The sequence below is a fragment of the Engystomops pustulosus genome, chromosome 10 (genome assembly GCF_040894005.1).
Source record: "Engystomops pustulosus chromosome 10, aEngPut4.maternal, whole genome shotgun sequence".
Lineage (NCBI taxonomy): Eukaryota > Metazoa > Chordata > Amphibia > Anura > Leptodactylidae > Engystomops > Engystomops pustulosus.
In genome coordinates this window covers 11,166,858-11,191,539 of record NC_092420.1, presented here as the reverse complement: position 1 = coordinate 11,191,539, position 24,682 = coordinate 11,166,858, and the positions used below count along the sequence as shown (strand labels likewise).

The following is a 24,682-nucleotide window of genomic DNA, read 5'->3' as shown; positions in this document are numbered from 1 at the left end:
GCAGCTCTGGAGTATAATACAGGATGTAACTCAGGATCAGTACAGGATAAGTAATATCATGTATGTACACAGTGACTGCAAGAGCAGCAGAATAGTGAGTGCAGCTCTGGGGTATAATACAGGATGTAACTCAGGATCAGTACAGGATAAGTAATGTCATGTATGTACACAGTGACTGCACCAGCAGCAGAATAGTGAGTGCAGCTCTGGGGTATAATACAGGATGTAACTCAGGATCAGTACAGGATAAGTAATGTCATGTATGTACACAGTGACTGTACCAGCAGAATAGTGAGTGCAGCTCAGGGATATAATACAGGATGTAACTCAGGATCAGTACAGGATAAGTAATGTCATGTATGTACACATTGACTGCACCAGCAGCAGAATAGTGAGTGCAGCTCTGGGGTATAATACAGGATGTAACTCAGGATCAGTACAGGATAAGTAATGTCATGTATGTACACAGTGACTGTACCAGCAGAATAGTGAGTGCAGCTCAGGGATATAATACAGGATGTAACTCAGGATCAGTACAGGATAAGTAATGTCATGTATGTACACAGTGACTGTACCAGCAGAATAGTGAGTGCAGCTCAGGGATATAATACAGGATGTAACTCAGGATCAGTACAGGATAAGTAATATCATGTATGTACACAGTGACTGCAAGAGCAGCAGAATAGTGAGTGCAGCTCTGGGGTATAATACAGGATGTAACTCAGGATCAGTACAGGATAAGTAATGTCATGTATGTACACAGTGACTGCACCAGCAGCAGAATAGTGAGTGCAGCTCTGGAGTATAATACAGGATGTAACTCAGGATCAGTACAGGATAAGTAATGTCATGTATGTACACAGTGACTGTACCAGCAGAATAGTGAGTGCAGCTCAGGGATATAATACAGGATGTAACTCAGGATCAGTACAGGATAAGTAATATCATGTATGTACACAGTGACTGCAAGAGCAGCAGAATAGTGAGTGCAGCTCTGGGGTATAATACAGGATGTAACTCAGGATCAGTACAGGATAAGTAATGTCATGTATGTACACAGTGACTGCACCAGCAGCAGAATAGTGAGTGCAGCTCTGGAGTATAATACAGGATGTAACTCAGGATCAGTACAGGATAAGTAATGTCATGTATGTACACAGTGACTGCACCAGCAGAATAGTGAGTGCAGCTCTGGAGTATAATACAGGATGTAACTCAGGATCAGTACAGGATAAGTAATATCATGTATGTACACAGTGACTGCAAGAGGAGCAGAATAGTGAGTGCAGCTCTGGGGTATAATACAGGATGTAACTCAGGATCAGTACAGGATAAGTAATGTCATGTATGTACACAGTGACTGCACCAGCAGCAGAATAGTGAGTGCAGCTCTGGGGTATAATACAGGATGTAACTCAGGATCAGTACAGGATAAGTAATGTCATGTATGTACACAGTGACTGTACCAGCAGAATAGTGAGTGCAGCTCAGGGATATAATACAGGATGTAACTCAGGATCAGTACAGGATAAGTAATGTCATGTATGTACACAGTGACTGCACCAGCAGCAGAATAGTGAGTGCAGCTCTGGGGTATAATACAGGATGTAACTCAGGATCAGTACAGGATAAGTAATGTCATGTATGTACACAGTGACTGCACCAGCAGCAGAATAGTGAGTGAAGCTCTGGAGTATAATACAGGATGTAACGCAGGATCAGTACAGGATAAGTAATGTCATGTATGTACACAGTGACTGCACCAGCAGCAGAATAGTGAGTGCAGCTCTGGGATATAATACAGGATGTAACTCAGGATCAGTACAGGATAAGTAATGTCATGTATGTACACAGTGACTGCACCAGCAGCAGAATAGTGAGTGCAGCTCTGGAGTATAATACAGGATGTAACTCAGGATCAGTACAGGATAAGTAATGTCATGTATGTACACAGTGACTGCACCAGCAGTAGAATAGTGAGTGCAGCTCTGGAGTATAATACAAGATGTAACTCAGGATCAGTACAGGATAAGTAATGTCATGTATGTACACAGTGACTGCACCAGCAGCAGAATAGTGAGTGCAGCTCTGGGGTATAATACAGGATGTAACTCAGGATCAGTACAGGATAAGTAATGTCATGTATGTACACAGTGACTGCACCAGCAGCAGAATAGTGAGTGCAGCTCTGGAGTATAATACAGGATGTAACTCAGGATCAGTACAGGATAAGTAATGTCATGTATGTACACAGTGACTGCACCAGCAGAATAGTGAGTGCAGCTCTGGAGTATAATACAGGATGTAACTCAGGATCAGTACAGGATAAGTAATATCATGTATGTACACAGTGACTGCAAGAGCAGCAGAATAGTGAGTGCAGCTCTGGGGTATAATACAGGATGTAACTCAGGATCAGTACAGGATAAGTAATGTCATGTATGTACACAGTGACTGCACCAGCAGCAGAATAGTGAGTGCAGCTCTGGGGTATAATACAGGATGTAACTCAGGATCAGTACAGGATAAGTAATGTCATGTATGTACACAGTGACTGTACCAGCAGAATAGTGAGTGCAGCTCAGGGATATAATACAGGATGTAACTCAGGATCAGTACAGGATAAGTAATGTCATGTATGTACACAGTGACTGCACCAGCAGCAGAATAGTGAGTACAGCTCTGGAGTATAATACAGGATGTAACGCAGGATCAGTACAGGATAAGTAATGTCATGTATGTACACAGTGACTGCACCAGCAGCAGAATAGTGAGTACAGCTCTGGAGTATAATACAGGATGTAACTCAGGATCAGTACAGGATAAGTAATGTCATGTATGTACACAGTGACTGCACCAGCAGCAGAATAGTGAGTGCAGCTCTGGAGTATAATACAGGATGTAACTCAGGATCAGTACAGGATAAGTAATGTCATGTATGTACACAGTGACTGCACCAGCAGCAGAATAGTGAGTACAGCTCTGGAGTATAATACAGGATGTAACTCAGGATCAGTACAGGATAAGTAATGTCATGTATGTACACAGTGACTGCACCAGCAGCAGAATAGTGAGTGCAGCTCTGGAGTATAATACAGGATGTAACTCAGGATCAGTACAGGATAAGTAATGTCATGTATGTACACAGTGACTGCACCAGCAGTAGAATAGTGAGTGCAGCTCTGGAGTATAATACAGGATGTAACTCAGGATCAGTACAGGATAAGTAATGTCATGTATGTACACAGTGACTGCACCAGCAGCAGAATAGTGAGTGCAGCTCTGGGGTATAATACAGGATGTAACTCAGGATCAGTACAGGATAAGTAATGTCATGTATGTACACAGTGACATGACTCCACCAGCAGAATAGTGAGTGCAGCTCTGGGGTATAATACAGGATGTAACTCAGGATCAGTACAGGATAAGATAATTAATGACATGTTATGTGCCTTTGGCCCTCAGCTAGACAGTATACAGGGTATCAGGTTTGTCAGTATTGTTCTGTAATACTTTATATAATCTGTTCAGTGCTGGACATTCCCTTTAAGTATAGTTGTTAGAACTTCTCGGTTTGTACATCATGTCCGGAACGTTTGCTTTGTGCATTGATCTTCTGCTCTTGTGTGATTAGACAGACAGGTTATTACTGTGGCTCTGGGGTCTGGCGCTGCGCTGCGGTCAGGTGCAGTGGTGTGGAGGAAGCAGTAACGCTCGGTTTGTCCTGAGGCGATAAAACAAGCGGAGCTTTATTACATTAATAAGTGGCAAAGATAGAAAAGGAAGAACAACACAAGAGTGAATATTACATAGAGGTCCTGACATGGGCTGGAGAATCACAGGAAATCTACCAGCAGGATCCATAATGATAAACCAGGGACATTACTCATACATCCAGGCACTGGGACTGTGGTATCTTCTTATATTTGTTCTCCATAGCCTCCTTCCTTCTAAAATCAACTTTTACAATTATGCTAATGAGCCGGAAGCGGATTTATTAGAGCCTTTTTGTGCTGTAGATTCACTGGCTGTTACTGTGTTTCCCTCATCCTGCTCCCTCAGCTCTTCCTTCTTTCTCTCTGCCTGCCATAATCTCACACAGCAACAGCTGGGAACTGCTTTGGCACAGTGTAATAGCCTGTGAATCTGCAGCACGGAGGGGCTATGGCAACATCTGCCTATAGCCCTTTTGGCTCATTAGCATAATTTTAAAAGTTAAATACATCAGACATCTACCAAGAAATTAAGGACGTTAAACTGTTATTGAAAACGTCAACACGACATAGTGCACTATATGTTATTTTATTTGTCACAAAAACTCATAAAAAATATCTGAAAAATAAAACTTTTACAAGTTGCTTTTAGAAGAACGGAAAATTGTGACGCGGAATTCGGAATTGTTGTGTGGGCGCAACAGGTATGGTGGGAGTCACAAATAGTTTATGCCCCTAGAAGCTACAATATGAATAAATACATCACAGTCCTGCTGCTACTAACAACATTATATAAATGTCTGATTATGCATCTCTGCACGGAGAACAATGGCTGCAGTCTGTATGGTATCGCCTGCTGACGGGTTCCCTTTAATCAGTGTAGAATGTTACTTTGTTGATGTGAATACCCTTTAGGATTGTCGGGGATGGCCGCATTGTTGCCACATTCCTTCCTCTTTGTGTGTGGTGCGCTCACCTGTGCGCTGGGGCCACCCTGGGCAGCGGTCACGGAGCAGGGAACGCCTCTGTTTGCTCGGTTTATCCTTGTCTGTCGTTCTATTTGCACAAAAGTTACTCTACGATTGTGAAAGCGACAGGTTGGACGGACTGAAGGGCAATCACTCCTCCGTAGTAACAGCAGGACCCGTCCCCTGGTAGCGGATACAGTCGCTGTGTTGTTGTGTTCTTCAGATCTTGAGACAAAAGGGTCCGGCGGTGGAGAAGGTCCATCCCTCGGGGCTGGGAACAGAGGAGATCTTCCAGCTAGAGGGATAAGGAGACGAGCGAGGAAGCCTGGAAGATCAGAGAATGCTGCAGGAGCAAGGTTACTGAAGGTAGGTACTAAGTAGTCACACGGCTCTTAAGGAGAAACTTTATAAGGTGTAAACTCTTCGAGAACCACCAGAACACCATCCAAAAGTGCAGTGAAACCTGGTCTTCTAAGAGCGGTGGTCCTAGAGATGATTTCCGTAACTGAGGATGGGTTTCTTGGTGATCATTCAAGAAATTAGGGTGGTCTTCTCATAGATGATGCAGGTAATGATGGTGGTTGGGGATGAGGAATATATATGTGGAGGTGGTCTTCTCAGAGATGATGCAAATAATTGGGGATGGTCTTCTCAAACAAGATATGATAGGTTCTCAAAGATGATGGCAGTAATCAGGGGTGGTCTTCTCCGAGATGATGCCTGTATTCAGGGGCGGTCTTATCAGTGAGGATGCTTGTATTCAGGGGTGGTCTTCTGAGAGATGATGCCAGTAATCAGGGGTAGTCTTATCAGTGAGGATGCTTGTATTCAGGGGTGGTCTTCTGAGAGATGATGCCAGTAATCAGGGGTAGTCTTATCAGTGAGGATGCTTGTATTCAGGGGTGGTCTTCTGAGAGATGATGCCAGTAATCAGGGGTGGTCTTATCAGTGAGGATGCTTGTATTCAGGGGTGGTCTTATCAGTGATGCCTGTATTCAGGGGTGGTTTTATCAGTGATGCCTATATTCAGGGGTGGTCTTCTCAGTGATGACGCCTGTATTCAGGGGTGGTCTTATCAGTGATTCCTGTATTCAGGGGTGGTCTTATCAGTGATTCCTGTATTCAGGGGTGGTCTTATCAGTGATGATGCCTGTATTCAGGGGTGGTCTTCGCAGTGAGGATGCCTATATTCAGAGGCGGTCTTCTCAGTGAGGATGCCTATATTCAGGGGCGGTCTTCGCAGTGAGGATGTCTATATTCAGGGGCGGACTTCTCAGTGAGGACGCCTATATTCAGGGGAGCTCTTCTCAGTGAGGACGCCTGTATTCAGGGGCGGTCTTCTCAGTGAGGACGCCTGTATTCAGGGGCGGCATACCTTCCCTGTATATCCCCCATAACTCGGGATGTACCACCTGCAGCTTTGTGCAGGGTCTGGCACCTTTTATGTATTGGATCTTGGCTTGGAGAGTTGCTACCTCTGTACTTGGGCCACGTCAGAACATGTTGTACGTGGGTGTAGGGGTCCCTGGTGCTGGGAGATAAGTAGGACTCAATAGTCCAGAGTAAAATGTACCCACACATTATAGGGCCAAACCCTCGGTTCTAGGAGGGAGCAGCCCATTTATTAGAGAATGTTTCCCCCTTTTTTCTCTTTACTTCGGACTCCTGACACTGGTTCTAGGTCATCACTTTGGATCAGTTGAACTTTACATTCTATGCAAATAACTGGAGTCTAACATAAATCCATTGGAGGCCAAAATCTCTGGACCATGATTAGGTGATAATACACAGTGTAATATCTTCTATACAGTAACTGATAATCCACACCTTGTACTGATAAGGAAAATATATATATAATAGCCAATATAAGTTATACATTGCACTGCGTATCGTGTTATGGTATAACCTGGGGATCTCCTGTATATAATGATACATGTACAGCCGGTATAACCTGGGGATCTCCTGTATATAATGATATATGTACAGCCGGTATAACCTGGGGATCTCCTGTGTATAATGATATATGTACAGCCGGTATAACCTGGGGATCTCCTGTATATAATGATATATGTACAGCCGGTATAACCTGGGGATCTCCTGTATATAATGATATATGTACAGCCGGCATAACCTGGGGATCTCCTGTATATAATGATATATGTACAGCCGGTATAACCTGGGGATCTCCTGTATATAATGATATATGTACAGCCGGTATAACCTGGGGATCTCCTGTATATAATGATATATGTACAGCTGGTATAACCTGGAGATCTCCTGTATATAATGATATATGTACAGCCGGTATAACCTGGGGATCTCCTGTATATAATGATATATGTACAGCCGGTATAACCTGGGGATCTCCTGTATATAATGATATATGTACAGCCGGTATAACCTGGGTTCTCCTGTATATAATGATATATGTACAGCCGGTATAACCTGGGGATCTCCTGTATATAATGATATATGTACAGCCGGTATAACCTGGGGATCTCCTGTATATAATGATATATGTACAGCCGGTATAACCTGGGGATCTCCTGTATATAATGATATATGTACAGCCGGTATAACCTGGGGATCTCCTGTATATAATGATATATGTACAGCTGGTATAACCTGGAGATCTCCTGTATATAATGATATATGTACAGCCGGTATAACCTGGGGATCTCCTGTATATAATGATATATGTACAGCCGGTATAACCTGGGGATCTCCTGTATATAATGATATATGTACAGCTGGTATAACCTGGGGATCTCCTGTATATAATGATATATGTACAGCTGGTATAACCTGGGGATCTCCTGTATATAATGATATATGTACAGCCGGTATAACCTGGGGATCTCCTGTATATAATGATATATGTACAGCTGGTATAACCTGGGGATCTCCTGTATATAATGATATATGTACAGCCGGTATAACCTGGGGATCTCCTGTGTATAATGATATATGTACAGCCGGTATAACCTGGGGATCTCCTGTGTATAATGATATATGTACAGCCGGTATAACCTGGGGATCTCCTGTGTATAATGATATATGTACAGCCGGTATAACCTGGGGATCTCCTGTATATAATGATATATGTACAGCCGGTATAACCTGGGGATCTCCTGTATATAATGATATATGTACAGCCGGTATAACCTGGGGATCTCCTGTATATAATGATATATGTACAGCCGGTATAACCTGGGGATCTCCTGTATATAATGATATATGTACAGCCGGTATAACCTGGGGATCTCCTGTATATAATGATATATGTACAGCCGGTATAACCTGGGGATCTCCTGTATATAATGATATATGTACAGCCGGTATAACCTGGGTTCTCCTGTATATAATGATATATGTACAGCCGGTATAACCTGGGGATCTCCTGTATATAATGATATATGTACAGCCGGTATAACCTGGGGATCTCCTGTATATAATGATATATGTACAGCCGGTATAACCTGGGGATCTCCTGTATATAATGATATATGTACAGCTGGTATAACCTGGGGATCTCCTGTATATAATGATATATGTACAGCTGGTATAACCTGGGGATCTCCTGTATATAGTGATATATGTACAGCCGGTATAACCTGGGGATCTCCTGTATATAATGATATATGTACAGCCGGTATAACCTGGGGATCTGTATATAGCACAGTGACGGTTCGGCATATTCTCGCTCCTCTTGGCAGCGGCTCGTACTTTGGCGCGGTGATGATACGTTACCTGCTGTGTGATATTTCCCCCTGTAGACACGGTGGCTCCGGGAATACATACTGTACGGTTTCCTGTTACTAATCCGTGTGACGTGGGAGACGTGGAGCGTACGTGGGTTATCTCTATGGGTCATCTCTATAGTAATAAAACCTTATAGTAATGAAACCTTAGATCTTTACACTGTGTGCTCTGCGGGTGGATCCAGTATAGTGCAAATATAAGTTAAAGAGTCACCTGTTCTCTATACTTTCTATAAAACTCTGGGTTTCATCATCACATTTTTATGATCTCCGCTTGCTGTCAGTAAATAGGAACATTCATGATAATATCCAAAAATGGAAACACGTAAAGATCAAGTGCTGTACTGAAACCCCTCCCGAAAGTCCCATTGAAGCGAATGGGTCACAGGTGGAACAGGTGTAGCTGGACTTTTATGGGGGTTTTCGGTTCACCAGATTTTACCACATCGTAATACTAACCCCCTCCGGTCAGGTCTAAAATGTCCTTTCTAATACCCTCCTATATTAAATCTCTCCCCCGTTTTACCTATAAAAAAAATCTCCTCCAAACTCATGTGTCGATGATCAGAGAAATTTACCCGAGATAAGACAAGTTTAGAGGCTGCCCCCTATCTTCCGTTCTGTAGCACCTAGAAACATGCTGGTGTCATATTAAAGAGAAGTATCTCATCTTTCAGATTGCATCCGGCAACCAAAGATAGAGGCAATTGAGGACTTAGTTGGAAATGTGTTCTGCAGATAAAGATCCAATTCCATTTAACTGATTGTATCTTCGGTTCTGTAGGTCACAGATCCACAATCCTGGAGATTTAAAGGTGAGATTCTTATCTTTAATATGACACCAGCAGCCTGTTTCTCGGTTATATAGAACTTTAAATACGTCTGAAGTGACGTTCCCTCCGCAGCCTCTGAACTTGACTCATCTCAGGTAAAATATGACTCTTCTCTGCTCATTGTCACGTGACTTTGATGAGATGGAGATTTCACATTGAAGAGGGAATTCTAGAAAGGTCATTTGATCCCCAACTTCAAGTGTCCCTTTAAATGCTACTGCGTCTCAATGTAAAAGCTGCACCGGACCCCCAAATATTCTATATAAATCATATAATCAGAGACGCCTTATGGCCCCTTCCGAGGCTCCTGGTCCAATCCTTTCCATAATGACGCATGTTGTTAATTTTTGGCTGAGGATACGATCCCGGACCTGGGGCTTTAGGTTCCCAGATTCCTCTTGTGTTACTTAGGAGAAGACGTGATGACTTTGTCTATTCCGCGCAGCAGGGCGAGACACTGTCCCGCTGCAGATCGGAGTCGGAGATCCTCGGAGAGGTCCTTTCAGCTGCGTGTGAAGGTCAGCCAAGAGACGGGGTAGTAAATACGCCTCTGTTTGCTGTATGGGCTCAGGTCCTGGGAAGGGACTGCTGCTCACGTGTTATTGTGTGCCCGCTGTGAGAAGTCACCTGCGAGTGAACTGCTGCCCACATCTCCAATGTCCTCCACCTGCCAGAACACTGCGGCCATTGTGCCTTTGTTGATCAAGTTGGTTTAGGCAAAGATAATGCGTCGTCTCAGTATACCTACATGACAATACAAAGCAAAGAAACAGCGCCACCTCTGCCCATAGGTTGTGTCTGGAATTGCAGCTATGTTGAAGGAAATCTACCATCAAAATCCATAAGGACACCATCCTATAGAAGAAACTGGACTGCTGGTGTCATATTAAAGACAATAATCTCATCTTTATCACCAGGATTGTGGTTCTTTGATCTACAGAACCGAAGATCATTTGACTCTTCTCTGATCGTTGTCCATTGACCAGGAACACAGTGACTGTAGTAATTTTCTGATGTTTGTTATCCATGGCCTCTTTCCTTCTAAAATATACATTTACATACAGTGAAGTGCTCCTGGGGGTGTTACCAGAGCCCCTCCGTGCTGCAACCTTACAGGCTATTACAATATCTCCCTCTTCCTCCTGCTTCCCCTCCTCCTCACACAGTGGGAGGTTGAAGTGCTCCTGCACAGTGTAACAGCCTATGAAGCTACAGCACGGATGGGTTCTGGTAACACCCCCAGAGCCTTCAGGGTGATTAGCATATAAGTTGATTTTAGAAGGAAGCAGATATATGGGTAACATATAGTTTATCAGGACGGATACTGATGGTAGATTTCCTGTAAAGATCTTCGGTTAGTGGAATTGTGAGTTCATTTCAGTGATTGATCTAAGGTCCGAGGGATTATTAATATTTTGGTTTTGCCCTGTAATCTGAGACACTTGCCCAGCCGCTCTGGGTCTTAGAATCGGGTCAATGGTCTTAAGAGTCTGGTCTGGTGTATAATTCATTCTAGGGGTCCGGGAGTCTGAATTTTAGGGGCCTGGTTTAGTCTCTCTTAGTATTGTAGTGGTTTGGGGCTTGAGTAATTTAAGGGTCTAAGCTGTAGTAATTTATGGGTCTGATTTATTTGTAGGGTCTGCTGAGGGCTGATTGATTAAAGGGGTCTGAATGACCTTTCCTGGGGTCTTGCGGCTAAGCTATCATAGTTTCATAGTTTATACGGCTGAAAAAAGACACTTGTCCATCAAGTTCATCAAGGAAGGGAAGGGATTGGATGAGGAAGGGATTTAGGGGAAACAATTCTATATAATATAACCATCAATGTTATTTAGGTGTAAAAAGCCCTCTAGACCCTTCCTGAAACTCTCTGCTGTCCCTGCTGTGACCAGCGCCTGAGCTCTCTGCTGTCCCTGCTGTGCTCTGCGCCTGAGCTCTCTGTTGTCCCTGCTGTGACCAGCGCCTGAGCTCGGCTATTCCACAGATTGACAGTTCTCATAGTAAAAAAGCCCTGTCGCCTCTGGTGATTAAACCTTGTTTTCTCCAGACAGAGACAGTGCCCCCTCGTCTTTTGATTTGATTTAATCTGGAACAACTTACCACCATATTTTTTGTATGGACCATTCATATATTTAAATAAATTAATGAATTTTAGGGTTCCGGTGTGGACTCCGGTGTGAATTAGTGTGAATTGTTTAGGCTGGTGTAGGATTACTCTTAGGGGTGGGGGCACACACTGCGTTTTGAACCCGTTTTTAGGCCGTTTTTAAGTAGTCAGTTTTTAGAAAACGCATCCGTTTTTTGGCCATTTTCCAATTATTTTAAGATAATTGGGAAAAACTGTTAAAAACGGATGCGGTTTCCAAAAAAAACCCGGACTGCTTAAAAAACGGCCCAGAAACAGGTTCAAAACGCGTTTGATATGGGATCTGAGAACATTTGGGCGTCTGCGGTGAGGTCTGGATTCATCCAGGGGCTTGTGTTTTCCACTAATGTATCAGAAATGGATAATAAGTTGACGTCTCTAGTGTTATTCCCCTGTCTACAGACCCTCGGTAAGACCAGCTGTGTACCCCGGGGATATCCCGCGTTCTTATACCCATCATATTGTCTGATTATTTCTATGTACTTTGTTCTTTCTCTCTCTCCCCTTTCTGTGTACACAGACGAAGCAGCCCCAAGACAGGAGGGGCATCACCTGATGTATAGCGCACACAGGAGACCTGCCGGCATCATGTGTGTACAGTGCAGCACGTGACGCCGCCACAGTAAACACAGCGACTCTGATCATACACAGCAGCAGCAGCAGGATCCCTGAATGTGCCATTGTCTTATACAGAGATGTGTCATGTGTCCACATAGACGGCTTTGTGTTTCCCGCAGGTGTTCCTGGCGGCTCATAAACGCGGAGGAGAAGAGACGCCGTTCTCAGCACTAAGGTCTTTTACAAATTTTACGGATCGGAGCGGGATGGATGCACCAGGGGAGAAGACGGATGATGAGAGTAATCTAGAGGTAAGTCAGACTGTAGATGCAGGGAAATCCTTACAGAACAGATAATGTGATGGATCCTGGACAATCCTGATGGATCTCATTGACCACAAATTCTAAGTCGTAGAGGTCATTATTGGGTTATGGTCGGGGTAAGACCCCTGGCACTGAGACTGCAAAGCAAAACTTCTCTGTTGCTGCTATAGAAAGATTTAGCAGCAATGATACTATTCTTGCTTCCTGCTGGCACCACTAGGGGGAGCACTCTGCACAATGGGGGTCATTTACTAAGGGCCCGAATTGCGTTTTTACGGCGGGTTACCCGAATTTTTCCGTTTTGCGCAGATTTTTCATGAATTGCCCCGGGTTTTTGGCGCTGCGATCGGATTGTGGCGCATCGGCGCCGGCATGCACGTGACGGAAATCGGGGGCCGTGGCCGAACGAAAACCTGACGGATTCGGAGAAACCGCCGTATTTAAAAAAAAAAAAAGTGTCGCTGGACACGCGCTTACCTGCACTCGGCCAGGCTTGGTGAAGTTCAGTGCATCCCGAGGAACTTTAGCGCAGCAGCAACACCTGGTGGCCGTCGGAGGAACTACTTTAGTGAATCCCGGCCGGACCCGAATCCTCCGCAGAGAACGCGCCGCTGGAACGCGAATGGACCGGGTAAGTAAATCTGCCCGTAGTGTTGTTATAGGCCACTATATAGACCGACAACAGTAAGTTCCCAAGTTCTTCTGCATCTCAGATGCTCCCTGCACGTTCACCTTCCTCCATCACCCTAATACACACAGTCATCAGCCACAGAATATAGAAACTTTCTGCATTTACATTTTCCGTGGGAAATTTTTCTGGCCGAGACAAATTTGAATGTCTGATTTACATAGGATGTGACTAAAAATAGGGAGTTACAACAAAGAAAAAGGCACGATAACAGCTCCCCCGATGTGCCGTACTGGAGTGCCTATGGTGCACGCAGTGAGAAGCCACAACCACCATGCACAGCAGATGCCCACCCTTACAAAAATAGGGAGAATAAGGGAAGTGCTCCTGCACAGTGTAACAGCCAGTGAAGCTACAGCACTGAGGGGCTCTGGTATCGGTCCCAGGAGTATTTCTGACTAATTAGCATAATTTTCTAAGTTGATTTTGGATGGAGGCCATGGATAACAAATATAAGAAGATCACCACAGTCCCGTTGCCTGGATCTATGTGTAAGTGCCCCTGGTTTATCATGATGAATATAATAAGTTTGAGGTGTGTATAGGGCAGTAAAGTCGGTGCCAAGTTTAGCCAGCGTCCATGTAGCCGTGTTACAAAGTGGAAGAGCTTGAAGGAAGGAGTTGTAGTGATGGACATATTAGTTGTCACCCAGCTTTCCCAGGAACAGAGAAAAGTCACATCTCTGTAGAATTCCAGAAAGGAATTTTCCAAGATAGAGATATTCTATCCATTCCAATATCTTGTGAGGGGGTCCAAAAACCAACACTCTCACTGATCCCAGGTCTTAAAACTGACACAGGCCACCGTGGCTGGTAGCACAGTGCCATTATATGCTAAGTGGCTGAGATGGGTAACTGCAATTCCGCTACTATTCAAGATAATGGGATTTAAAGAAGAACCCAAGTGATCGGGTTATAGAGGGACAGTGGCACAACATTAAAGGAACCCTCCAGTCACAGTTGATTCATTGAATTATACCTTGTGCAGGGCCTGGGAGAAGTAGGACCCTAGGTTCTAGGAATACAATGAAAATGAGTCACGCTCCTCCCTTGAGGCCCTGCACCATGGATTATTCAATGAATCGGCTGTGACTGGAGCATTCATTTAAATCTACAATGCAAATCAACTGTTAAAATTATCCTTATGAGCCTGAAGGGTTCCTAGGGGTGTTACCAAAGCCCCTCTGTGCTGCAGCTTCACCGGCTCCCTTTCCCTCTTTTCCTCGGCACTTACCCTGTCAATATGCTTTCTGTAATTTGGCACAGTTGGAGGGGAAAGTGCTCCTGCACAGTGTAACGGCCTGTGATGCTACAGTGCTGAGAGGCTCTTGTATCAGCCTCAGGAGCCCTTCTGACTCAGTAGCATAATATAAAAGTTGATTTTGGAAGGCGGCCATGGATAACAAATATAAGAAGATAACCACAGTCCCGGTGCCTGGATCTATGAGTAATGTCCCTGGTTTATCAGGATGGATTTCGTTTTCTGAATTGTTGGGTTCCCATCAGTCACACCCACAGTGTGACTTATATCCTATCTATAATCTGTAAGTGTTCAGTGACTGTAATAGGTACAAAAAAAACATATAAAAATGTAAAAATGCAGCTGCAGAGTCTGTGAGTGTGTGTACAGCATGCTGCGAGAGGGGGGAGGGAGCAGCCGGGGAAAGTTCATATCCATTTCACTGAAGTCACATGATTTCTCGATATGGTACAATGTAATATTACCGTAACGTGTGAACACAGTTTAATGAAGTCAAATTCCGCTACATTTAGGGTGAAGATTTCTTCTGTCGGCTCACGGATGAAGAAAAAGAGTGTCTGCAGTATTTACTGGAAACCATCGATTCACTGGACCAGGACGAGGACGAAAACGCCAATAATGACCCAGGTAATGAAGGCCAGGAGACGGGAACCAGGTTATTTTTGGGTGTGCAATCATTAAAGGGGTTGTCAACCTCATGAATTTTAGGAATATGGGCTCCAGTATGTCTAGAAGTTCTTAGAACCTATCACCAGTGGTCCAGTCTGGTCCGGTAATGCAGGCCTCTGTCAGTGATATTTTTTAGACAAACTACAGTTCATAGTTCGTGGAACTGAGCGACCCCTTTAAGTATCCAAAATGTGAAGGCCTTCACCATCTAAAAGGAAAACTGGCCGTTGTGCCCATAGTAGCCAATCACAGCGCAGCATTCAGTTTACCGCATCCGTATAAAAAATGAAAGCTGTGTTTTGATTGGTTGCCATGTTTGATGGACCGACACCCCCCACGGATCGGCTATTTGAGTGCTGCCTCTACTTTAGAGCCCGATGACTTCACATACGTTGATCATGTGACCTGGTGCCGAATCAGTTCTCTGCAAGTGGAAGGGGCTGGGGTGCAATACCAAGAACGACCACTATACGATGGATGGCGCTGTGCTTTGTACACTATAAAGGGAGCGCAGATGTCACCCAAACACTGTGGTCTCATTAGTCGGCTGATTGTGGGGTTTTCGGACCCCCAAGAATAGGCAATTAATAAGTAAACTCTGGAGGACTCGACATTATAGACACGGGCACGGCAAACATTTTACATTGCGGTTTTACGTTACGATTTTACGTTACGATTTTATACGTAAAACCGAAGAGATGCGGTACGATGCTTGTGTTTGGATCAGAACCTTTAGTACGGACCTCAGCGCCACCCGCCTACAGGTTTTCTCTGAGCCGTCACTCAGGTTTTTCCCTCGGTGTAACGTGAGCCGCTCCTCTCCAGGCAGCAGATGTTCCGGGTATTATTTGACTATTTGAATGCTCCTGTGGAATATTTTTAGGGCAGAGGCTAATTAACCCGACACTCTCGCCGCTCCGCGCTATTATCTTCTCTGTATGAGAGGCAGCTGCGTTACGTGCGGCGCAGACACATCCGCTGCTCCGGCCAGAGGGACGATGTAACCTCTAATAATGTCACCATGATACATTGTATCCAGAGATGATACACGTTACATTCTATAGGCAGCTGTTTATCATGAGGCTTTGCTGCCACCAGTGGTGAGGAGCGGTACTGCATGTCTGTTACTTTATTTTAGTTTTAATTTTTCATTCATTTTTGGGTTTTTTTGTTTTTTTTTCTTTTCATTACATCTTTGTAGCGACTGCAATTATAGTTTTAGACAACTTTGTATATTTTATAACTTAAAAAACTGAATTTTTTTTGTCTTTCTTAAGAAAGCTTCTTGTTTTCTTGAATTTTCTAACGACTATCCTTCCCTGTTCCCATGATAGAGGCTTGATAGGCCTGGGTACATTAGGAGAGCTATAAAGTGTTATTTCCCCATATACCAGTACTATAAACAATACAGTATACTCGGGGGGCTTGGTACAGATTTTGCAATGATAAAGAAAATCTACCGTCATGATAAACCACAAACACTTACTCCAGGCACCTGACTGGGGTAATATTCTTATATTTTTAGTCCACTGCCTCCTATTTTCTAAAAAAATCAACTTTTAAAATTGTGCTACTGAGCCTAAAGGGCTCCTCAGGGAGTTACCAGGGTCCCTCCGTGCTGTAGCTTCACAGGCTGTTACACTGTGCAAGAGCACTTTCCCCCTCCCAGACAGGGGGAGGGAGGAAAGTGCTGGTGGAGCAGGGGAAGACAATATAATAGCCTGGGAAGCTGAGGGGCTCTAGTAACACCCACCAAAGCCCTTGTGGCTCATTAGCATAATAAAAGATGATTTTGGAAGGAGCAAGTCCATGAATAACAAATATAAGAAGATTACCACAGTCACAGTGCTTGGATTTTAATGGTAGATTTCCTTTAAGTTACAGTTAAGTTTATTACAAAATGTATTTCCAAATGAATACACTTCTGTGTTTTTGAGGTTTCCGCTACATATCCCAGCAGTTTTAATTTTTTGCCTCTCCCTCCCTTAAACAGACCCCCATGAGAAGTGAGGTCCAAGTTTTGTTTGGACAAGGTGGAACAGGACAGGGCTTAAACTCAAAAGTTTGGGACTGGCAGGGTTAGTTAAAGGGTTATTCCTATTTCAGCAAATGAATGTTATTGTTTGCATGATGAAAAGTTATACAACTTTCCAATATACTTTCTGTATCAATTCCTCACGGTTTGCTAGATCTCTGCTTGCTGTCATTCTATGGAAAGCTTCTTTGTTTACTTCCAGTGGGCAGGAATCTGACCATGGTCACACAGGTGCACGGCTCGTTATATCACACAGCTCTGATTACTGTCTATGATACTAACGAGCCGTGCACCTGTGTGATATAACGAGCCGTGCACCTGTGTGATATAACGAGCCGTGCACCTGTGTGACCAGGGTCAGATTTCTGTCCACTGCGGACCCCATAGCGGCTTCTATAGCTGCTACCACAGTAGTTACGCTCCTGATGGGAATCATTAATAATTCATTATATTTAAGATTATGGGAATATAAGGATAAACCTTTGTTATTCACGTAACGGCGTTGTGCCGCTGAAACGAAGGATCGCCGGGGGTCCGACTTCCATTATCATTTCAATACAAAGACTAAAATCCATAATAGACTTTTAGCCAAATCTAAAAATATATACAATTTCTGGGAATATTGGACAGGGGACTTTCCAGGGGGACTTCTGCTATATCAATGGTGGGAATGTATTGGTGTCTCTGCTCATACCCAGCAGTGCACGTGCTCTATACTATCCTGTACACACGGTTTATGAACTTACCCTTTTACACCTTCCTCTTAGAGGAAATACATATAAAAGGCAATAAAAAGCCCTTAGCAGGACCTTACAGCGCTGTGTATGGGCCAATATTACTAGGTTTATGGCTTGGGTGTTGACGTAACCTCCTCGCCCTCAACATGATGACATGCTAAAAATAGAAGAAACATGAAAAACAAACTTTACAATGTCGAAAGTTGAGAAAGTGGGAAAAACAGGGAAATTGTGCAGACGATATATTGCATAATTATAGGGACTTAGAATAATTTCCTATAGGTTCTTGTGACTAAGTTAGTGAAGTCCACAAAAGGTGCCTATTACCATTCAGTACTATATAGTAGGGGGGTCTGGTACAGGTTTTGTATTGGGACCCCCTAAGCTTTTGCTAAGCGTCTGCTTTTGATCTTGCAAGATGACCACTACAAAGCTGGGGAAACATGGACTATGGCCAACCATGCTTCTTCGATTTGAGCCTATCAAAATGCACACATTTCATCGGGTCTGGTGACTAAAGCCACAAGGGCAACCAAATTTAGATGGCCAAACCTGGTGTGTATCTCCTTGATTAGGCCTAAGCATAGGGCCTAACTTGCTGAACGGTGGACGTGTTGGTGATGGGACCCCCACGGATCTCGAGAATGGTGGTCCGTTGTACCCTTGTTTCTCTCAAGATGACTGTAGCAGCCAGTTGCGGATGTGCCGGCTGCTCTATTCATCTCTATGAAGCAGACAAAGATTGCCGAGGATGTCAGCGCCATAGAGATGAATAGTCATCTCCAGAGCAACAAGGGTACATTGGACCCCCTTTCTCGAGATCTGTGAGGGTCCCATCACTGAGACCTCCACTGATCAGCAAGTTAGGACCTATCCTGTGGATAAGGTCTAACTACCATGGACTGGAGCACTCCTAATTCTCTGCAGATTCATCAACACCAATGAGATTGACTCTGCTTTGACCATCTAAATTTGGTAGCCATTGTGGCTTTGGTCAAGTCAATGGTGGAGCCATGGTAGTAGAGTCAACCTTCCATCCAACCTTGATTACTCAAATTACATCTTCTCAATAAACTTTTCCCCCTCCAGATGAACAATCGAGGAATTCTTCAGGACTCCAAGATATTGATAGAAGCCGGAAAGGTTTGACGGAAAGCACAAAGCCACCACACAAAACCGAGCATGACCCAACGTCATCGTCCAAGATGAAGATCGTTAAATCTTTCTCTGAAGATGGTCCAGGATTGTCCATCACTGTTACTCCAGACACTGGACAGAAGTCCACCAGCTCTCATCCAAGCCACCTGAGGAAGTTTGACACCATTATGAGGTCGGGTGTGAATGTTCAGGAGCTCCGAGCTCGATTTATCCGCCAACAAGGCAATTCTTCTTTCGAAGACAATTCCAAAGGAACGGAACTTTCTTTGGCTTCTAAGCAGCTGCCCCAGGGGAACCGTAACCAGATGTCTCCTAGACAGGAGGCTTTACAAAAGTTAGGCTTGCTAAAAATTAATCAAAATCCAAACACAGACACCCCTGGGGAGGTTGGTACGGACCAAAACACTGGCTCAAAGAACTATGAGATCAACCAAAACCATTCAAAAGCGGGGTCCAACGTACCTCGATCCTTCGAAAGGAAACCCGAAGCTTTTGACAAAGTTTGGCCACCGTAATTCGAATGGTATTAACTATTTAAAGACTTAGATTTGCCATAAACTGTATATCCACCAATGTGGAACATGCAGCTGAATTTTGTATCAATTTTAATTATGTTCCTAAAGAAACACTGGTAGAATAATGTGGGTTTATGTCAATGTTACCTTTATCTGCGCTGATCCAGGTGGTGGCAGCTGCAATATCATGGTCACGTGCTGAGCCAATTGACTCGCATATATTGTAGTGGGAAGTAGATGACCTGTAGGCCAGATATACAATATACAACCCAATTATAATGAAACTGGATGTTTTCTGTCATAAACAGCGCCACCCCTGCCCACAGGCTGAGTTTAGTATTGCAACTCAACCCTATTCATTCCCATTAAGAATAACTGTAATACCAGATACAACCTCAAAAAAACTTGTGGCGCTATTTCCGGAAGAAAACACCCATTTTATTGTAACCCTGCACAGCGCGGGCTACCTCATCGCTCTTGCAGACCAAAAGGTGGATCCTAGAAGTAACTTTTAGGTTTCTTAGGCCTGACTTGTACTTTACCCAGTTACCAGTGAGCGGCGCTCTAGAGCCTTTACCACTTGCAAAGTGTAAAGTACTGGATTACTGTTACATGTCTAGTAGATTCCTGACAACACTTTTCATAATCGATATTTGCGATGCAAATTTGGGCCTCAATAAGCCAATTAACAAACAAATGAACTAATTTATGATCGGAGAAATGAATAATAATGATTATTATTGGATCAGTAATAAAAATGATGATTTATTTTCATTGATTTCTGAACTTTATGTTTATTTTCTATGAGTTTTGTTGCTTTGTGGATTGATTGGTCAACTGGGTTGGTTCATTAGTTGATTGGTTGGTTTGTTAGTGGGTGGTTTATGTAGTTAGTTGGTTCTTTCATGTATTAGTTAATTTTAGATATGAGTGGATCATGTAAGTATTGATTTGGAACAGAATCAGAGTTGCTCCAATTGTCCTGGAAATTGGAAAACCCTCCAAATTGGTTTGGTTCATTATTCATCAATTGATGAGCTCTTTAACTAGTGAGGGTGCGGTCACACGTTGCGTTTACCGCATGCGTTTAAAAACGCATTGGAATAGCTGAAGAGGGATTTACCTAATTAAACAGCTGTTAACAGGTGTGTTTACAAAAGGCAACCGTAAACGCATTATTAACGCATACGTTAACATCACGGTTAACATGTGAGTTTGTTAACACAATGTTAACATTAGCACTTTGTAAACGCAAGTGTTAACAGCTGTTTAATTAGGCAAATCACTCTTCAGCTATTCCAATGCGTTTTTAAACGCATGCCGTAAACGCAACGTGTGACCGCACCCTGAGTAGTTCAGCTGGATTGCTAGTTAGTTAGTTAATTGGTTGGTTCATTAGCAAGTTGGTTAATTTGCTTGGGTGAGTGGGTGGAGTGTAAGTTCATTAGTTGGTTGTTTTATAAGTAGGTTGCTTGGTGGGTTCTTTAACTAGTTAGTAGTTCCGATGGTTTGCTAGTTAGTTAGTTGGTTGGTTGGTTCATTAGCAAGTTGGTTAATTTGCTTGGTTGAGTGGGTGATGTTGGTTCATTAGTTGGTTATTTCATTAGTAGGTTGGTTGGTAGGTTCTTGGTAGTGAATCTTTTGTTGGTTTGCTAGTAAGTTAATTGGTTGGTTCATTATTACTAAGTTGGCCAATTCATTAGTTTGCTAGTTGATTGATTTGGTTGATCAGTTCGGTGGGTTTGGTTCATTAGTAGGTCAACTGGTAGGCTCTTTAGTAAGTGAGTTGGTGTCTTCCTTATGTGTAACCTACGAATTGCTTGTGTTTTACAAGTTAGTTAATTCATTAGTGGAGGATTTAGTTTGTTGGTTGTGTAGCTGAGTGGGTTTGGTTTATTAGTTGGTTGTTACATTGGTAGGTTAGCTGGTATATTCTGAAGTTAGTGAGTTGGTGTGTTCCTTATTAGTAAGTTGGTTGGTTAATTCATAGTTAGTTGTCGAGTTTGGTAGGTGAATGGGTTTGGTACATTAGTTAGTTGACTGGTTTAGTGAGTTGGTTGTCTTGTTGGTTGGTTGGCAGGTTGGAATTAAACCAAGAAAAATATATGCACAGTTATCAGAGTTACTAAGTTGGTGTTTCCACCCATGTGTGACACATAGTACTACCCACTACACCCATGTCACTAACCGGCTAAGTGGCATATGATAGAGAGTTGGATGCCACCCCCCTGTGTTATATGTCTGGACAAGATCGTCTGTTTAACCCCTTCAGTATCTTGCAGATATACAGTAGATAAATGACTGCCAAGTCTAACCTGCCATGTTATGGCTACAGTCCAAGACTGACCCAATGAGCAGTTTAAGGGAGTGATATTCCTAAACAGCGCCTACATTAGACCCTATCGTAATGTATTTTGTATCATTTTCCAGTACAAGTGCTAAAGATGGAGCTATATCTGTAGCATATGCATAGGAAGTTGCAGCAAGATCTTCTCATCGACCCCCTAACACAGTGGTGGCGAACCTTTGGCACTGGTGCCAGAGATGGCACTCGGAGGCCTCTCTGTGGGCACATCGGCTGTCTCCCACGCACAGAGTTTGCCAGACATGGCATCTTCCTGCAGTCTCAGGCAGTGCAAGTAGTGCCCTGCTATTTTAAAGTGACCCATCCTGTGCTGCTTGGTCCTGTCCGAAGAGTGAAAAGATGTGGACAGGGTCGGATTGGAGCTCAATGATTCTGGTAGCAGTAAGTTTTTACTGCCTAAATTGCCATTTTGGCACTTTGGGAAAAGCTTGTGTTTTTTGGGTCTCATTTTGAGCACTCGGTCTCTAAAAGGTTCTCCATCACTGCCCTAACACCTATTTTAAAATGGTATGTGATTATACATTGGGGCCCAGGATCAGAGAAACATGGCTTCTTTCTTCCAAAAACAGCACCACGTCTGCCCAAAAGTTATGTGTGTTATTATATATGAGCTCGAGTCATCTCAAAGGAGCTGAGCTGCAATCCCAGACACAACCATGGACAGGTGTGGCGCTATTTAGGGAAAAACAGTCATATTTTCCTAATTCTGGCAAAAGTATACGGCGAGACATTCATGAATTTCCAGTGGTGTCCCATGTCCCAGGCGATGGTAGGTATTTTCAGGTTCATGGACTCAAATTTAGTGAAGCAGGGAACCCGAAAGCTCCCTGATTCACTATTTACCCCGCAGGACCTTCTGTTGACCTCAAAAAATTCAGGTAACGTGGTTCTTGTTGAGAAGGTTCTGACGCAAGACCAGAAGTTGCTGCTGGACCATTGAAGGTATAAGGAGCTTAGGAGGTCCTCCATACTGAGGGATGGGAAGACTGGATAAAGGGGCATGTAAACTGAGGGGTGGGAGAGATGGTGAGGAATGTAAAATAAAGGGGTGGGGAACTGTAACCCAAATTTTAAGGGCCGGGAATAAGCTGTCATCACGCTCAATAAAATTATGTATTTGGAACCACAACCTTTATGGTAACCAGTTTCCATCAGCTCCACCCAATTCCTCCATAATGGAGGCTTCATCTCTGTGTTACACAGGGGAGACCACAATTTTGTATCAAGTCGAGAAGATTTGGGTAGTTGGGTTGGGTTTCCAATGCATAATTTGGCCATGAGCATGACCAAATTAGTCCTGTCCCTTCAAAGGTTTGGGGGCAATATGCTTAGTGTCCTCCGGTAGACCCTGGTTCAACCCAATACTGAACCTTAGAGGTCCAGCTGAAAACAACCCAAGTTTACTGGGCGATAATGAAGAATGGGCCCCCAGATTAATTGTCTCTGGTGGGTCTAATGAACCCCAGTCCAACACTGAGTATTGTTATATAAGATAACAGGCTCTTATGCAATAAATTACCCTTCAACAAGAGCGGAAAAAAAAAATCCTGCCAGAGAGCGGCAAAACCCGGCATTAATTGGCAGGATAGGATAGAAAGGTGATAATTACAGCGGAGAAACAACTGGGAAAACAACGGGCTGGGATGGCCCAAAGCCATGAAATTATGCGATAGTCACTGGCACTGCCGATTAGTCATTTCCTCCCCGGGCACCGCTGGGAACTCTCCAAGACGATTAACCCTCTTCTTTCAAGGTGAAGAATCTAACGCGCTTCCAGACGTGCAGTCACTCCGGGCCCCGATGATCCCTACCACAGAATGTCAACATCTAGGGATTAAAGTGCGTACACAAGCCTCTGTCGAGGGATCACTGGAGGACGAGCAAAGGCTGATTAAACAGAATAAGCTATTTTTTTGGCTGATTTTCAGAGGAGGCTTCTTCTCGCAGCCTTGGCCTCTGTTATGTGATCTCTTCTTACCGGTGGGAGGTCCATCGGAGCGTCAGTACGGGACAAATCGTGATTGATCCTGGACAGTTGCATCTGATTGCTGCTTCACAAGGAGTTCAAGTTGTCAGAGGGTGGATATAAATACATGAGTTATTATTGGGGGACTTCTGTATTACTCCAGCGTTCTGTTACCTACCAGGGCTGTGTTTACAAGAAAGTAAAGACCATGTCCTTCAACCATTTTTAAGATTGCGCTGTCATTTGTAGGATTAGGTTTCATGCACAGTGTGGTGAGACCACTGCGTCCAGGCCGGGCAACTGATCTTTGGATTTCGGCACATCGCTCACTCCTACCATTACTACTGGGCTAAATGGGCTGCAAACATACACCTGTTGGTGGCCCGTTTCTGCACACGGTCCTGTGCTTGAGACCTCTTTCAAATATACTTAAAGGAGTATTCACAATTTGGATAGTTGTGGCTCCTATCTCAAGAAAAGACAGAGAGGGTCGGACTGACCTTGTGCTCTCCATTCAGGTCAATCATAACTTAAATAGAGAGCGTACAGTCAGTCCGATCACCACTCCATTCAAGAAGGGTCAGAAGACCTACATTCCCGACATAGGGGAGGGGCCCCGGAGGCGGGACTTAAATATACTGGTTCTAAGAGGTCTTCCAATCCAGTATTAGTGCACTAATAGTAGAAAAAGTTGTAATTCCACTCAGGATCTGAATGGCGCGGCCATGCATGGCCACTGACTGCTAATTAAAGGGGTCACGTCCCGTCATCTATTAATGTAATTAGAAAGGGGCCACATGTGGGCCCATCGCCAGGACTATGACCACCAGCGCGCTCACATGTCACATTAAATGTCACGTTTCGAGCTTATTAACATTCTGATTAAAGTGTCTCTCCATGAGCAGCGTCACATTCCCCGGAGATCACTTCTACATGTTTCACTTTTCCCAGTTTGCCGTTTAATGCCTTCTGTCTTCCTGATTAAGA

General features: G+C 43.8%; 1 protein-coding gene across 1 annotated transcript in view; it reads left to right on the top strand.

Annotated features, from left to right (window-relative positions):
• LOC140103916 (uncharacterized) overlaps positions 1 to 20,142 on the top strand; it is a 28,833-nt gene extending 8,691 nt beyond the window's left edge. The window contains exons 2-5 of the mRNA XM_072127220.1: positions 4,905 to 5,047; positions 12,159 to 12,290; positions 14,763 to 14,877; positions 18,781 to 20,142. Coding sequence (XP_071983321.1) covers positions 4,905 to 5,047; positions 12,159 to 12,290; positions 14,763 to 14,877; positions 18,781 to 19,364 — 974 coding nt within the window. The 3' untranslated portion in view covers positions 19,365 to 20,142. The remainder of the gene's footprint in view (positions 1 to 4,904; positions 5,048 to 12,158; positions 12,291 to 14,762; positions 14,878 to 18,780) is intronic.
• Positions 20,143 to 24,682: the final 4,540 nt, after the last annotated feature.